Below are 18373 nucleotides of genomic sequence, written 5' to 3'. Positions count from 1 at the left end.
CATTCATGGTTGTGTATTAAGACAAGGTGGAGGTTATCAATTTCCACAAGCGGAGAAAAGAAAAATACGTTTATGCTGTTCTGTCAAAATTTAAGGTAAATTTTTGTAATTGTTTTGTTTTGCGATATTTCACAGAAAAACACCGGAACTCAAGCACAGGCTACTGCAGACAAACATCCACGTACACGCCAAATGACGTGTAAAATCGCACGCAAATCAAATCAGACAAGTCTTTCGTTGGAAAATACCATACAGCTGTTCAGTAGCTTTCCACATACTTGTAGAAGTGTAGTGACTGATGACGCAGCATAAACATGGAAGTACGTTACCATCTAAATTGGTAGAATAGGGACTGATATGTAAAGCTAAAGTGTCGTATTGAAATCGGTACAAATTGGAAAAGAAGCAGAGTAAAGCTCCGGTACGTGATTAACAGCATAGGTTATTGACTCAAGAGTATTGACGGTACGACAATTTGAGCACAGCGGTACGACACTTTGAGCACGACTGTATGAATCCTAGTATATTGTAGCTTGAGCCTCAAAGATGAGATAATACTTAAGGCCCGTAACCTCGGACTCAAGGACTGAAACAGCAGATGTTATGTAATTGCACCAGCGATATAGCAACACGTTATTCGGGAAAAATTACAACTATAGATATAAAAACCACAAGGGAGGACACGGGGAGACATGATTACACCTGCCTGTTTCGTTAATCATTTTATCAATCACTGATCAGTTCTGATAGGGAGTCTTTCATTCGAGATGGCCATGATTGCAGCATGTTTTTCCGTCGGCGTGTCGTTTATTACTGTAAAAATTAACTAAGCAATTGTTTAAGATGTGAACGAATACTTCTACTGTGTAGTAATACAGGAATGGGCAATTGGAACACATTCGTTGAAGGGAGTGAATGAGGAAAGCGTTGATTATTGTCATTTTTTTTTCATGAACGAGATGTTGAGAGACTGGGCTATATTACTTAAAAGAAAAGTACATCGCTTTGTAGAAAGATCAATGAGAGGTCATGGTCAGAAAATGTACGAGAAGCAAATGAGATGTGAAAAAAGTGTTTCTTTGGTAATGGAGACGTGGATGAATGGGGAAGAAACACAACTGACACGCATTAGTTTATAATTGAATAATAGAAGCATTCATGACGTTGTTGGCGCATGAACTGATTAAGATGTATAGAATATCCGGAGTTATAATCGTAAATTAAACATCTGTGATTCTCTCTGGTAAATCATCGAGCGATTCAAAAGTAAATCAGGCGGAGGTGCAGGTGGTTGGGGTGGTGGTGGTGGGGGAGAGGTAAGGCAGTGGACGTCACATGATGCAATGCTTCTATCTCCTGACCTGGAAGTTGTATCACCTGACCTGGAAGTTCTGCAAGGGGGCAGGGGACATCACGTGATGAAATACATCCACCACCTGACTTGTCAGTTTACCTTGTTCTATCATTCGTTCGTCCAACACCAATACTACTAGGATGTAAGGTTTATTCCACAGCAACCGTTGAGCTGCAAAGAAAATATGTATATGATCAGTATTGACTCTCTAGTGCAATTGATATTTCCTCTGGCTGAGACGAGAAAAACAAGTAATATAGATGTTGGGGGAGTTTGTGTGTAGGGCGCGGTATTTCCGGAGCTACCGGCCTTCTTAGAAGTCTTGCTCAAATTTTCGTTCACCTCAACAATTCAGTAAATCACAGCTCATCTCAGAAATGTTCGTTTGGCTTCATTCTGACACCTATATTTATTTCGTTTCTTCTTGATTATAGACAGGATTAGTCAAGAAGTTTGTTACCTCTTGAATATCGGGAGGTGAATGTATGTCTGTGGTCATAACAAAGCGGTTAGAACATGGCTACTCAACCCGGATGTATCCGCCTCATGCCTGCTAGACCCCCCCTGGGTGCGGCCTCCGTCGGTTACCGCCGCTCAGCTTGAGAAGCCTTCGTTCTCTACTCCTTCTCTTTCTCTCTCTCTCTTTCATTTCGGTCACACCGAGCCTAGATCGCAGCATTTCCCCGAAAGGATCCACCCTGATGGTGACACACACAAAAGTTGTCAGGCTTCAGTGCCTGGTGGCGGAGGGTACCGCAGACGTAGCAGGTGGGAGGAGCGTTCCCCCTCCCCTTCCCTGCCCCACAGACACACTCCTCCAACCCCCCACCGCTGCACCGGCCGGCTCTCTCTCTCTCCCCTCCCCCTTGTCACATGATAGCACAGGTTCGGTCAGGATACACGGAAATGCTCTTGTTTTATGCCAGGTGTCACGGGGTTAGTGGCATAGCACGCTCTTCTCTCATTTTGTTTAGCTTAGTTCTTTGTTGTGTGTTGTCATGAAATTTGCCATCGATATTGGCCATTAAGTCCGACAACCCCCTCTCAGTGAAGGTCGTTAAATAATATAAGCCTAACATTTACCCTGTGAGACTGTAGCTAAAGGTGATTATATGGTTGCTGATTGTTGCGCAAGCATTTAGACACCCGCAGATTTGCCCAAGGGCGCGCTAACACGCACGTGCAAATGCCTAGTCTGTTATGCTTTGAAGGTGCACTCCACGTAGGAGCAGTTGTGAACGCCTTTAGATCGAGAACGTCCTTGACGACTGTACTCCTTTCCGTCCAGACTTTTCGCTTGCGGCGTAACCAAATGGACACACACACACACACACACACACACACACACACGTGCTATCGTCGATTGGCGAAATAAAGTTTTGTCGGTGAACTTCTCGCCTCAAAGGGAATCTCTCCTGTATCCTACCACTGAATGTAGCGCAGCCTTGATGGGAGATCCTGGGATTATAGAAATGGTTCGAAGTGACCAGCAGAGTGTTACAGGGCTCTGTTCTAGGACCATTACTCTTCTTTATCTATGTCAATGACTTGCCAGGAGGTATGGTCTCATACCTGCAGGTGTTTGCAGATGATGCAAAGGTCATGAGGGCAGTGAAATGCGAAGGGGATTGCATCACATTACTAAGGGACCCAGACAGACACCAAAGTTGGCACGATACATGGTTGTTGAAATTCATCCCGAGCGAATGTAAGGTAATGGTGACGGGACAGATGGGAAGGCCTTGACATGATTATTACTTAGCAGAATATTAAGCGTCAGGATTCTGTGTGTGAGTCAACATTATCCCTAAGCTGTCGTTAGAGTCCATGTTAAGTATTATCTTTCATATATATAGACAAGGAAATCTTAGCAAGATGTTCACATCCTTAATAAAGCTAAAAGTCGATTGTGCTTCTCAAGTTTGGTAAACGCACCTGAAGAGGCAAGAAAAAACTTAGAAGTTGCTGAAGATGGAAATAAAGATGTTATCAGAATTAAGAGAGCTGAATTATAGAGAAGAGCGAGAGGTTTTAAAATTGCCTATTTTGGAGGAGAGATGAGTGAAAGGTGACCAGATCACAACCTTTGTTTTTAGAACTGAGTGGTGACTTGGAGAGTGAAGTTCGTGAGTGATGTAGAGGTACAACAACCAGAGGATATGAATGAATAATGAAACTTGTTAAAAAAAAAAATGCAAAGAAATGAATGCGGACATGTTTAATGCAGACATCCCACATGAATTTTAGTATGATAATAGAGAATGTTCCAGAGATGGGGGCCCCACATGCATTACACTCTCTCCCAGTAACACACAAACCTTGGAAATTTGTACCGGTCACTTGTCAGCACGAATTACAATTATCAGTTATATCGTACGATGTTTAGCTGTACGATTTAGCATTTGAACCTTATTCGATTTTTTAAAACCAATTATAGACAATTATTTGAAAGATATCTACCGATTGTTTACGCAAGTCAGCATGAGCACACATCCTGTATGTGCATGTCCGTTTCTAGTATTTCATTTAACATATATGATTGTTTAAGGTACAAGTTGGTTATTGTATATATGTGTGTGTGAGTGTGAAGGCATGTGATCCACCTAATCCCGGGAAACATACGATAAATCTGGCTGTAACAAGTTCTTTGTAGAGAGGGATAAAGACTGCTGTGGTGCGCCATGTATCGTGTCACTGGAGACGTGGCAATGGTTAGGAGACACGAGCATATGGCAACAGCGCTCTACGTCACGCTTCGGCTCTACTATGGTTCGTGAGCAGGTTCTGAGGAAGGAGATTTTTGGTGATTGTTAAATTATCCTTATTTTCTTATTCTTGGAAATTATGAGTAATGATCATCGATGGTGAATTAGCTTCTGATTCCTGAAATGTATTGAAATGTTGCTCCTTATGTTAATCAAACATTTTTGAGTGACTTGTAATTACACACACACACACACACACACACACACACACACACACACACACACACACACACATATATATATATATATATATATATATATATATATATATATATATATATATATATATATATATATTCATTTATTTATTTATTTATTTATTTTGCTTTGTCGCTGTCTCCCGCGTTTGCGAGGTAGCGCAAGGAAACACGAAAGAAGTGGCCCAACCCACCCCCATACACATGTATATACATACACGTCCTCACACGCAAATATATATACCTATACATCTCAATGTACACATATATATACACATACAGACATATACATATATACACATGTACGTAATTCATACTGTCTGCCTTTATTTATTCCCATCGCCACCTCGCCACAGATGGAATAACACCCCCCTCCCCCCTCATGAGTGCGAGGTAACGCTAGGAAAAGCCAACAAAGGCCCCATCCGTTCACACTCAGTCTCTAGCTGTCATGTAATAATGCCCGAAACCACAGCTCCCTTTCCACATCCAGGCCCCACAGAACTTTCCATGGTTTATCCCAGACGCTTCACATGCCCTGATTCAATCCATTGGCAGCACGTCGACCCCGGTATACCACATCGTTCCAATTCACTCTATTCCTTGCCCGCCTTTCACCCTCCTGCATGTTCAGGCCCCGATCACTCAAAATCTCCATCTTTCCACCTCCAATTTGGTCTCCCACTTCTCCTCGTTCCCTCCACCTCCTACACATATATCCTCTTGGTCAGGGGAGACACAAGAGAGAAATATAACAGTCAGTTGATATACATCGAAGAGACGAAGCTAGGACGCCATTTGGTAAACATGTGATAGTCCAAAACACACACACACACACATACACACACACACACACACACACACACACACACACACACACACACACATATATATATATATATATATATATATATATATATATATATATATATATATATATATATATATATCATACTATTCGTCATTTTCCGCGTAAGCGAGGTAGCGTTAAGAACAGGGGACTGAGCCTTTAAGGGAATATCCTCACTTGGTCCCCTTCTCAGTTCCTTCTTTTGAAAAATTGAAAACGAGAGGGGAGGATTTCCAGCCCCCCGCTCCCTCCGCTTTTAGTCGCCTTTTACGACACACAGGGAATACATGGGAAGTATTCTTTCTCCCCTATCCCCAGGGATATATATATATATATATATATATATATATATATATATATATATATATATATATATATATATATATATATATATTATCCCTGGGGATAGGGGAGAAAGAATACTTCCCACGTATTCCCTGCGTGTCGTAGAAGGCGACTAAAAGGGGAGGGAGCGGGTGGCTGGAAATCCTCCCCTTTCTTGTTTTTTTTAATTTTCCAAAAGAAGGAACAGAGAAGGGGGTCAGGTGAGGATATTCTCTCTAAGGCCCAGTTCTCTGTTCTTAATGCTACCTCGCTAACGCGGGAAATGGCAAATAGTATGAAAAAAAAAAAAAAAAAAAAAAAAAAAATATATATATATATATATATATATATATATATATATATATATATATATATTAATAGATTCATAGGTTCATTAGGGTTGAGGGACAAGTTAATTGGGAGGTAAGTTTGAATGGAGAAAAACTGGAGGAAGTGAAGTTTTTAGATATCTGGGAGTGGATTTAGCAGCGGATTGAACCATGGAAGCGGAAGTGAGTCACGGGGTGGGGGAGGGGGCGAAGGTTCTGGGAGCGTTGAAGAATGTGTGGAAGGCGAGAACGTTATCTCGGAGAGCAAAAATGGGTATGTTTGAAGAAATGGTGGTTCCAACAATGTTATATGGTTGCGAAGCATGGACTATTGATAAGGTTGTGCGGAGGAGGGTGGATGCGTTGGAAATGAAGTGTTTTGAGGACAATATGTGGTGTAAAGTGGTTAGATCGAGTAAGTAATGAAAGGGTAAGAGAGATGTGTGGTAATGAAAAGAGTGTGGTTGAGAGGGTGTATTGAAATGGTTTGGTCACATTGAGAGAATGAGTGAGGAAAGATTGACAAAGAGGATATATGTGTCAGAGGTGGAGGGAACGAGAAGTGGGAGACCAAATTGGAGGTGGAAGGATGGAGTGAAAAAGATTCTGAGCGATCGGAGCCTGAACATACAGGAGGGTGAAGGGCATGAATGGAATAGAGTGAAATGGAACGATGTAGTATACCGGGGTCGACGTGCTGTCAGTGGATTGAACCAGGGCATGTGAGTTCATCACTTTTATGCTCCTGCATGCAGTGCAGCCTCGAAACTGCTGGAGCCCCATAAAAAGGGTGGTGGGGCTGCATATATTATATATGTTGATATACAAGGAAGCGACTTAGTAGCTAAGACGCCATTGGTAAACAAGTGTTGCCAGATGATGGTGTTCGTGTTGGTGTTTTCGGATCTGGCATCATGCCCCTCATAGAATTTCATCAAGTGGACAGGAAAGGAAACTGTTTACAAATTTTGCCCACGACAAAACCATCAAGTTTGTATAGACCTTCATTAATACTAATGTTGCAATTCTTTTTATATTTGATAATAGAAGATTCGGTGATATTTCTTGCGGTAAAGGAGCTACAGTTAATAATTGAATTAGCGTTACACTCGTCAGTGCAGTGGTCATGATTTTCAACGTGATTAAACAAAACATTTGATTCTTGTCCTGTTCTTATACTGTGTTGATGTTGCTTAAGTCTAACATAAAGATCTTTCCCAGTCTTCCCAACATAGAACATATTACAGTTTTTACAGGGGACTTTTGTAAACACAGCCCGCAGAATTTTCTAGTGAGTTTTTGATTAAGACATTCTTTATAGTACTGTTACTGCTGAAGGTTACATTTACATTAAAGGATTTAAGCAACCTGGCAAGTAATGTAAAATTATTACTAAAAGAGAGAGCTAGAAGATTCTTTGTATCAAGTGGAGGTTTAGGTTTAACTCCAGAAAATTATATATTTGCCCACTTAAGGGATTTATCAATAAAAGATCTCGGATAATTTGACTTGGATTCAGTCAAATATATCTTCTCAAACTCATCGTCAATAAATTCCGCAATAAATTCTGACTGCTAATACGTAATGCCCTAAGGAACATAGACTGGAATGATGATAATAATTTAACTCTGTCATAATGGGTTCAGTAATAATGAATATATGAACAAACATTAGTGGGTTTTCTGTATATGCTGAACTTAAACATGTCTCTGTCCCTATGGATCATGTGATCTAAAAATGGTAACATATAATTATTCTTCACTTCCACAGTAAATTGAGGTACTTGATTAAGTAAAGGGAGAAATGTGTGTAAGTTTTCGTTTGTTGGTCTACATGCCTAAACCAAATTGTCTTAGAGGGTAGTATATCCCTTAGTCATTTTTTTTTCCAAAGAATTCCATGTAAAGATTTCTTAATACTGGTGAAAGAAGGTTACCCAACGCCATACCAAATTTCTTAGCATAATATTCTCCACTGAAATTAAAAAACAGTCTTTATAGACAATCTTATCGATTCAGTAAACACAATTTGAAACAAGTAAATCAATATTATCCAAGACATCAACCAAATATTCTCAGTGGTCATCAGCTGGAACTTTTGTGAACAAGGATGATACATCAAAACTTACCAGTTTGTAATCAAAATCAACATGGATATCATTAAGCTTAACTAAAAGTATCTTGTTCATGATATTAGAATTTAACATCTACCCACTAATGGGCATGATAAAGAAACTAACCATTTTGACAACTTATATATGATGGAACCCTCTGAAATTTTCGCTTATGTGTTTTGCTAAGTCCATACATATATGGCGATGATGGGGACTGATGAAAATCTTTTGATAAGAGAATCATTCGCTCAACAACAACTTCAGTTCTTTATTGAAGTGATAAATAACTGCTTATAGGAGTTTTTTTTACAGAGTTTAAAGTATGTTGTGTCATCACATAAAAGACAAAATTATTCATCAGAAATGAAAATGGTGTCTGCATGTGTGAGGTATAGTGTTGTGTGAATCTGTGTCGTGGGCCCTGAACGCAAAAGAAAAGGAAGAGGTGAGATGCTTGAAAATGAAGTGTTTATGCAGTGTAAGACGGATTTTGCCACACACACACACACAGAGAGAGAGAGAGAGAGAGAGAGAGAGAGAGAGAGAGGTTGTAGCAGTAAGCTCAGTGTGAGTGAGAGAGAACAACCAAGGTATGATGAAATGGTTCTCTCATGTGGAAAAGATGAGCGAAGAAAGACGGGCTGGGGGATGTTTTTCAAAACGGAGGGAACTTACAGGGTAAGGGAGGATCATGGAGATGGAAGGATGGAGTCGAGGAAGTACGAGAGACATGCATTGGATAGAATAGATTGCGGGTGATGTGGTGTATGAAGTGGGTGGGGATGGGGCGTCGTGCTGTCTGTGGGCTGGCGCAAGGCATATGAAACAGTCAAGATGAAGCTAGGCTGTGGATGGTATGGCACCAGATGTCGGTGTTATCATAACAGCTAGAGACTGGAGGCCATTTTTCGTCTGTTCCTAGCATTATCTAGCTAAGGCGGGATGTGCACGCTATATACATTAGTACGATGTGCTAACATTTGACAAGAAGTGTCAATTCATTTTTCATAATATGGAGATGTATCGCTTTATAATCTTGCCCCGAATCATGAAAAACTATTTTGAGTATAACTCATGTCAGTTATTAAAGTCCATGTGTAGGTTGCCACGGAGAAAACCAAAAAATGCAGAGGTGAAAGAAGGAACAAGATCCCTTTTGCAGTCAGTTAGATGGCAAGACCGGGTCCCGTCAACAACAGCTCCTCCGTTCTCTGGTGTGCGTGCTCGGGAGGAGGTGACATTAGTGGTGTAGTAGGGCGGCCCGTGTATAATTGCAGTGTAGTGGGGCTCGTAAGGTGGGAGTACACGTACGCTGTGTAGACTAAAAGAAATTGATTCTTCTCGAGTTATAATCATTAGCGATGTTTTAAGAAGTTATCGTGCGCATTGACATATTATTTTTTTTTCTATGTCATGTGGTGTGATTTTACGGAGTAATATGAAATATATGGACGTCAACCAGAGGCTGTCATGCTAAAGTCATTCACTTTTATCTTATCAGCTTGCTCTCTGGCAGAGAAAAATGAGGTTTACTTAAATGACCTTTTAACATCGTCATTCAATCATCGTACATCTTACAAGTGGAGATTTTAATTATGAAGGATTATGTGATAAGGTAACAATATTCTACTCTGTGATATATATAGATTAGAGGGAAAAAAGATCGTAAATCCTACTGCTTAATAACTTCTTTTCTCAAACCTTATGATAATGGCAAATAAGAGACCGTTATCATAAACCGTATAAAACCACAAAGACTGACACGAGAAAGTTATTTATGTAAAGAGTAACAGTGAGCAATACAGAGATCAGATGTCGTGTGCAGACAGTCTGAAGAAATAGAGACAGAACCTGTAGCCTTCCGGAGTGACTCACCACTTAACCTTTCAGTCAGTGTTTAAGGTCTGTGTGGTCGCTCAAGATGCACGGATCCCTCTCTGGGGTTCAACACCTCCATGAAACTTGATGATTCGTTACTTCTCCAAATGTAACATTTTTTTTTTTTTTTAATAAGCTCTTCGGTCTCGCTTTATCTCTAGAATTTCACTTTCCAATACATTTCTGGAAGCCACGTATCGTGTGCATATTATTATTATCATTATTATTGTTATAATTATTATTGTTCCTAGATCGCTTTTAAGTGGCTGCGCTCCACTCAGGAGCAGGGAAATGGTGACTCCCCTCAGGTGGAGAGGCTATTGACGAGGATGGAGCTTCGCCGAAGGCGACTTTTCATTTGTGGAGCATCCACTTGCAGGCAGTCTGGCAATATATATATATATATATATATATATATATATATATATATATATATATATATATATATATATATATATATATATATATGTATATATATATATATATATATTTTTTTTTTTTTTTTTTTTTTATACTTTGTCGCTGTCTCCCGCGTTTGCGAGGTAGCGCAAGGAAACAGACGAAAGAAATGGCCCAACCCCCCCCCCCATACACATGTACATACACACGTCCACACACGCAAATATACATACCTACACAGCTTTCCATGGTTTACCCCAGACGCTTCACATGCCTTGCTTCAATCCACTGACAGCACGTCAGCCCCTGTATACCACATGACTCCAATTCACTCTATTTCTTGCCCTCCTTTCACCCTCCTGCATGTTCAGGCCCCGATCACACAAAATCTTTTTCACTCCATCTTTCCACCTCCAATTTGGTCTCCCTCTTCTCCTCGTTCCCACCACCTCCGACACATATATCCTCTTGGTCAATCTCTCCTCACTCATTCTCTCCATGTGCCCAAACCATTTCAAAACACCCTCTTCTGCTCTCTCAACCACGCTCTTTTTATTTCCACACATCTCTCTTACCCTTACGTTACTTACTCGATCAAACCACCTCACACCACACATTGTCCTCAAACATCTCATTTCCAGCACATCCATCCTCCTGCGCACATCTCTATCCATAGCCCACGCCTCGCAACCATACAACATTGTTGGAACCACTATTCCCTCAAACATACCCATTTTTGCTTTCCGAGATAGTGTTCTCGACTTCCACACATTTTTCAAGGCTCCCAAAATTTTCGCCCCCTCCCCCACCCTATGATCCACTTCCGCTTCCATGGTTCCATCCGCTGACAGATCCACTCCCAGATATCTAAAACACTTCACTTCCTCCAGTTTTTCTCCATTCAAACTCACCTCCCAATTGACTTGACCCTCACCCCTACTGTACCTAATAACCTTGCTCTTATTCACATTTACTCTCAACTTTCTTCTTCCACACACTTTACCAAACTCAGTCACCAGCTTCTGCAGTTTCTCACATGAATCAGCCACCAGCGCTGTATCATCAGCGAACAACAACTGACTCACTTCCCAAGCTCTCTCATCCCCAACAGACTTCATACTTGCCCCTCTTTCCAGGACTCTTGCATTTACCTCCCTTACAACCCCATCCATAAACAAATTAAACAACCATGGAGACATCACACACCCCTGCCGCAAACCTACATTCACTGAGAACCAATCACTTTCCTCTCTTCCTACACGTACACATGCCTTACATCCTCGATAAAAACTTTTCACTGCTTCTAACAACTTGCCTCCCACACCATATATTCTTAATACCTTCCACAGAGCATCTCTATCAACTCTATCATATGCCTTCTCCAGATCCATAAATGCTACATACAAATCCATTTGCTTTTCTAAGTATTTCTCACATACATTCTTCAAAGCAAACACCTGATCCACACATCCTCTACCACTTCTAAAACCGCACTGCTCTTCCCCAATCTGATGCTCTGTACATGCCTTCACCCTCTCAATCAATACCCTCCCATATAATTTACCAGGAATACTCAACAAACTTATACCTCTGTAATTTGAGCACTCACTCTTATCCCCTTTGCCTTTGTACAATGGCACTATGCACGCATTCCGCCAATCCTCAGGCACCTCACCATGAGTCATACATACATTAAATAACCTTACCAACCAGTCAACAATACAGTCACCCCCTTTCTTAATAAATTCCACTGCAATACCATCCAAACCTGCTGCCTTGCCGGCTTTCATCTTCCGCAAAGCTTTTACTACCTCTTCTCTGTTTACCAAATCATTTTCCCTAACCCTCTCACTTTGCACACCACCTCGACCAAAACACCCTATATCTGCCACTCTGTCATCAGACACATTCAACAAACCTTCAAAATACTCATTCCATCTCCTTCTCACATCACCGCTACTTGTTATCACCTCCCCATTTACGCCCTTCACTGAAGTTCCCATTTGCTCCCTTGTCTTACGCACCCTATTTACCTCCTTCCAGAACATCTTTTTATTTTCCCTAAAATTTACTGATAGTCTCTCACCCCAACTCTCATTTGCCCTTTTTTTCACCTCTTGCACCTTTCTCTTGACCTCCTGTCTCTTTCTTTTATACTTCTCCCACTCAATTGCATTTTTTCCCTGCAAAAATCGTCCAAATGCCTCTCTCTTCTCTTTCACTAATACTCTTACTTCTTCATCCCACCACTCACTACCCTTTCTAAACAGCCCACCTCCCACTCTTCTCATGCCACAAGCATCTTTTGCGCAATCCATCACTGATTCCCTAAATACATCCCATTCCTCCCCCACTCCCCTTACTTCCATTGTTCTCACCTATATATATATATATATATATATATCTATATATATATATATATATATATATATATAGATAGATAGATAGATAGAGAGAGAGAGAGAGAGAGAGAGAGAGAGAGAGAGAGAGAGAGAGAGAGAGAGAGAGAGAGAGAGAGTATTCATGTTTACGGTAAAAAAAATGTTTTATTAGTGATAGTATGTCTAGTAATAATCTACTGTCAGTAGATAATTTTTTTCATATATGACGCAAGTTCAGATTAGGGGTTATTTTTACATATTGGTGATCAGTAAATAGTCTGTATGTTGGCAGCATCTGAAAATGCCGCAAGGGTAACTACAAATGTCGAGAACTTTATTATATATATATATATATATATATATATATATATATATATATATATATATATATATATATATATATATATATATATTTTTTTTTTTTTGTCGCTGTCTCCCGCGTTTGCGAGGTAGCGCAAGGAAATATATATATATATATATATATATATATATATATATATATATATATATTTGTTCAGCCATGTAAAAGAAACATTGCAATTGAATGTAAACTAGACGTCGAATGTTCTTCATAACTTTATTGATTCTATAAGAAATTAATATTCGTTTGTTGTGTTGTTATTATTTCAGGGAATAACATACAACAAATGGTTCACTTTCGGGCCTCATGTTACATTTCAGAAAGCACTGATAATCCACATGTAATCGGTAAACACATGTCGCTGAATAATACATTGAAAAATTATACATGCGAAGGAAAGAGTTGAGGTGAAAGGGGACGAGAAGAGGGGGAGGGAGTAAATGAAGAAAAAGAAGGTATAAAGTGTGGTAAGAAAATGAGAATGTGGAGGAAGAGGTATCGAAGGAGGAGGAGGAGGATGCGGCGGCGGCGGCGGTGGCTGTGGCAGCGGACGTTGGTGAGTCAGCGGCACGTCACGAGGCGCGCGGCGCCTACTCACCCGCCCGCCGCTTCTGGGAAACTCCCTGACTCACAAACGTTGGCCTGCCGGCCAGCTCACCCTTCCAGCCGCGTGTACACACACACACACACACACACATCTTCCAGGAACTATAAACACCGGCGTGTCCTGCCTCTGCTACTGTACCCATAGGAAACTTAAGACGCTGATGTTGCTCAGCAATGTATTACAAGAAATAAATGCACTCTGGTTTCTAAGATTTATTCTACAACTAGTTGCCGTTTCATTAGAAGTGGACGTTTTCGAGAGCGAGTGCGATGAATTAATGTAATGAATCCAGTTTCTGCGTAAATCTCGAAAATCCTGGATAGCCTTAGCCACCAAACTCGCTACAAATTCTCGTTTATTTTCCATGTGTCTTACCTGAACGGTAAGACAGGTTAATAATAGATTATCATATAAACTAGGTTCTGCCTTCCTTCGCCAGTATCTTGGTAACATACGGATAGACGAGGCCTGTCGCAGCTGTGGCCCACGTGTGTTGTGAGGCATGGTTTGCGCTGCAGTCAGCTTTGGGAAGGTAGACGTTACGTTCCCTTTGTGGGTTTGACTGGCATTTACAGATCCGTGAAAATGAGCCTCAACTAATCAGTAATGTCACGTAGGAAACTGTATTGAAAACAAAGATTAAATCCATTTTTTTATATTAATGCATATTATTTGTCATAGAAATGCTTTATTTCTATTCTAGGGAATGATGAAATATAGTAACCGATCATTACTGAAGAACTTTAAGTGTGTTCAAAGGCCCAGTGGAATCTAGGATGGATTGAAAATGTAAATCATCACTTTGGAATAGAAAAAAAATATTTCTTTGCAACACCGTAAGTTGATTTGAAGTCTGTCTAATTTTGGTTGTTGAGAATGTTTTATTTGGGGAGATTTCTTAGGTTGAACGCAAGTGTTATGGGCATGTTACGACTCCTAACGTATTTGTAATTTTCCCGCGCTCTCTGCACGGGAGCTTTGTTGTCCCTGCCATTGATTCTTCCGATATTTTGTACGTGAGACATCCCGGTAATTATCTTTCTTCCTTTCTTTATTCTACCCCCTTTATCATCTTTGCATTTGAAGTCTAATCCTTATCTTCCATTTTCTTGTTACTTATTTTCTTGTTACTTGAATGCCAGTTGTTCATTATCTGAGCACTCTCTCCTCAGCTCATCTTTATCATGCCATTCTAGCCACAGTCATTAACATTATCTCTGCGCCACGGACGTCCATTATCTTGGCACGTGGGCCTCAGTATACATACGCAATACATGTACGACAGACATACATGCATCTCAAGCTGGGTCGATATATATATATATATATATATATATATATATATATATATATATATATATATATATATATATATATATATACCGCGAGCAGTGCGCACTTTGGGAAGGTAACTTACTTCCTTATGTATTGACTGCATTATACAGATCGTGAATAATGATGCCTCACTTCAGAATGGTCCGCAGGAAACCAGTATGGAACATACAAATGATTAAATCCAAATTTTTATATCTAATGCTTTATGTTTCCAAGACATGCTTGATTCACTCTATGGAATGAGTAATTAGTACACCGATCCAATTACTGAATGAACTTTAATGTGTTCAAAGGCCCATGAACAGAATGTTTCAAATGTAAATTCATCCTTTTGGTTAATAGAAACAATTATTCTTTGCAACACCCTAAGTGATTTGAATCTTGTCTCTAATTTTTATTTCAGAATGCTTTTACCTTACGTTTCTTAGTAAACGCAATTGTTATTGCATTTCCAGACTCCTAACTATTGGAATTTTCCCGCCGCCTCGCAACGAACTTGTTGGCCATTATTCTTCCGATATTTTGTCTTTGAGAATTCCGGAATTCACACTTTGGAAAGTCACTTTGGAGGGGCTGTATCATAGGAAGTACACAAGTGTCGTCAAAGTACTCTCTCTAAAGGAGTTTACGGTTTCCTGCTGCTTGAAGTAGCGCACCTTTGGGATGATATATATATATATATATATATATATATATATATATATATATATATATATATATATATATTATCCCTGGGGATAGGGGATTAAGAATACTTCCCACGTATTCCCTGCGTGTCGTAGTAGGCGACTAAAAGGGGAGGGAGCGGGGGCTGGAAATCCTCCCCTCTCGTTTTTTTTTTTTTAATTTTCCAAAAGAAGGAACAGAGGGGGCCAGGTGAGGATATTCCAAAAAAGGCCCAGTCCTCTGTTCTTAAAGCTACCTCGCTAATGCGGGAAATGGCGAATAGTTTAAAAGAAAAAAAGAAATATATATATATATATATATATATATATATATATATATATATATATATATATATATATATATATATATATATGTGTGTGTGTGTGTGTGTGTGTGTGTGTGTGTGTGTGTGTGTTTCCGGACCCGGACTGCTTGAGGTTACACCGCGAGTGAAAAGTCATCATTGAGCGAGGCTGTATCTTTGCAAATTAACGAAACAAATTACAGATTTGTCAAAACTCACATCAAATGAGCCCATCCTGTCCCTGCTAGTGAGTGTAGCGCAGCCTTGAGCTGCATGGATTCCAAGATTTAGGAGTGGGGACTGAGGAGGGGGCTCGGGTTATGGCCCCGGGCCCCACCTGTAGTCCTGGGTTAATAAAGATATTTATATTACCCTAGGTTTAGGGTAAAAAGAATACTACTTGTGTGTGTGTCCTATATTTTGTAGGTCATTTGATAGAGGATGGTGAGGGAGGGGGCTCGAACCCGGGTCGGTAAAGTAAGTAGGTCGCAGGACGGAGGATCATGGGGAACGTAATTATGGAGGCACACACAGGTTGGGTTAACACATATTTGGTTTCGACTTATCCTAGTTGTGTGAATAGAGAAAGTAGATCAGACTCATGTCTTTGAATGTGCAATGAATTCAACTTAGGGGAAACATCTTTAGCATAGTTGAATTATAAGTTCCATGATACAAACATTATCGTCTGTTTAATCCAATGTATTGTTCGAGGCCATACATGATTTATATAACACTTAAAGATATTTAGTTAAGATATAAAAAGAAACATGTGTCATATTCACAAGCCAGTGTTGGCCCTGCAGACGCTGAACTCCGGATTCAAGTCATATGAATGTTGTTTGCGTTTCTCTAAGGAATACAGTCCTATATATTTTTGAAAAAAGTGGTGCATTTGATTATATATATATGTAAGAAATAAATGAAAAAGTGTAACCGTAAATAATGGATACAGAAATTCAATAGTTGTCGAGAAAAGTGTTTTTATGAATTACCAGTACCGATGTACTCTCTTGTGTATGTACGCTCACGTTTGGATACATTCATTTTTTCAAGGATATATCCAAATATTTGGCACTAATAACCATGGGTGAATTGGAATCTACTAGGCAATACATGAAACCATTAGAACTGTTTGAACGCAAAGGGCTAGTGACAGTGTGTGCTCCTATGGTTAGATATTCCAAGTAAGTGAAATGGTAATGCGAGTTTTATGATCTTACATCAGTATGGTCTTCAGTCACTTTTGACCAATGCAAAAGATTTATTGATCAGTTAAGGCAGTTGACTTGCAAATGTGTAGAAGACGTGGAGGTCTCGACTGTAATGTGACTAAGGACTGAAATGGACAAATAGGTATTAAAAGAGGACCTCTCTCTTGCTTAAGTAATTCAACACAACACGATTATGCCAAATTTATGGAAAATTCATATTTTAGGGAAAGTTTTAGTTTAGTGCTGACAGTATAATGTAGATTATCTCTTAGAATAGTTGTAATTTTATGCTTGGTAGAGTAGTAAGACGGTGGGAATGATTGATTTTTTTTTTCACAGTATTAAGCAAGAGAGTGTAGAGGGGTTTCATAATGAAACTCGGGGAGATCAAACTCAACTTTAGCTCCGCATTGTTGAATATCTTCTGCAGTGCTAATGTAGTTTTTAAAGAATACAGTAACAGCTGTATAGCTTGATTTGGAGCTTTGAATGATGGCATATATAATACGGGAGTCATAATAGTTACATATACCAGGGAAAACTCAGAGTATGGAAAGCTAATGATGATGCAGAGCTGGACTAGGTTTTTACCATTTAGGAATAGTTAGGGTTTAGATGATGTGAGAGTAGCTGAAACACTTCACAGTGTTTCATAGCTGCCAATATTTACATAATTTTTTCTTTGTTTTAAGGATATGTGACATTTTATCATTACAGGTACATGTTACAGGGTATTTGATGTAAAAGTATGAAAAACATTTCTATAAACAAACAGAATTTAAGAAAACCTCAACTGATATCCCTGAAATTTTGATATTACACTCAAAATATACCACTGCTACTTTTTCAGCTGCATCACATCACATGGTTAGTTACCTGCAGTGAACCTAGTGTAATTTCTTTGTGTTAACAGGAAAGCAAACAGTGTAATTTGGTTTTTACATTGCTCTTAATACAAACAGATTCCATTGGCTGCAAAGCACATGTTTGTCCATGTGACATGTTGCAGCTGATGTAAATGATATTTGTATATATCAACTATAACTCTGAAATATAAAAGTAAATGAAACCATATCATTTTATCTAATATTGTCAAAAATATGACAATTATTTTTATGCTGAAGTAAGTTAGGTGAGGTTTTCAAAGGTTCTTCTATTGACACAGGTTATTCACCAACTTTTATGTGCTGAGAGGTGCAACTGGAGGGATATCTGATCATTATCTTGTGGAGGCAAAGGTGAAGATTTGTAGAGGTTTTCAGAAAAGAAGAGAGAATGTTGGGGTGAAGAGAGTGG

The 18373-nt window shown here is 39.5% G+C and overlaps 1 protein-coding gene across 13 annotated transcripts in view; it reads left to right on the top strand.

The window, feature by feature from the left end:
• The window catches only part of Dus4 (Dihydrouridine synthase 4), a 333705-nt gene that overhangs the window by 279038 nt on the left and 36294 nt on the right, over nucleotides 1-18373 (top strand). The window contains exon 1 of one of the 13 annotated variants that reach the window (XM_071663313.1): nucleotides 58-95. The exons of 8 other annotated variants lie outside the window; for them this stretch is intronic. In XM_071663313.1, coding sequence (XP_071519414.1) covers nucleotides 73-95 — 23 coding nt within the window. In that variant the 5' untranslated portion in view covers nucleotides 58-72. Of the gene's footprint in view, nucleotides 1-57; nucleotides 96-9087; nucleotides 9228-14258; nucleotides 14395-16679; nucleotides 17051-17089; nucleotides 17220-18373 lie in introns of those variants that run through there. 4 more of the 13 variants (XM_071663311.1, XM_071663321.1, XM_071663312.1 and 1 more) reach the window with 4 other exon arrangements.

The sequence above is a fragment of the Panulirus ornatus genome, chromosome 7, assembly GCF_036320965.1.
Source record: "Panulirus ornatus isolate Po-2019 chromosome 7, ASM3632096v1, whole genome shotgun sequence".
NCBI classification, from domain to species: Eukaryota; Metazoa; Arthropoda; class Malacostraca; order Decapoda; family Palinuridae; genus Panulirus; species Panulirus ornatus.
This window is presented reverse-complemented; position numbering and strand designations above follow the sequence as displayed.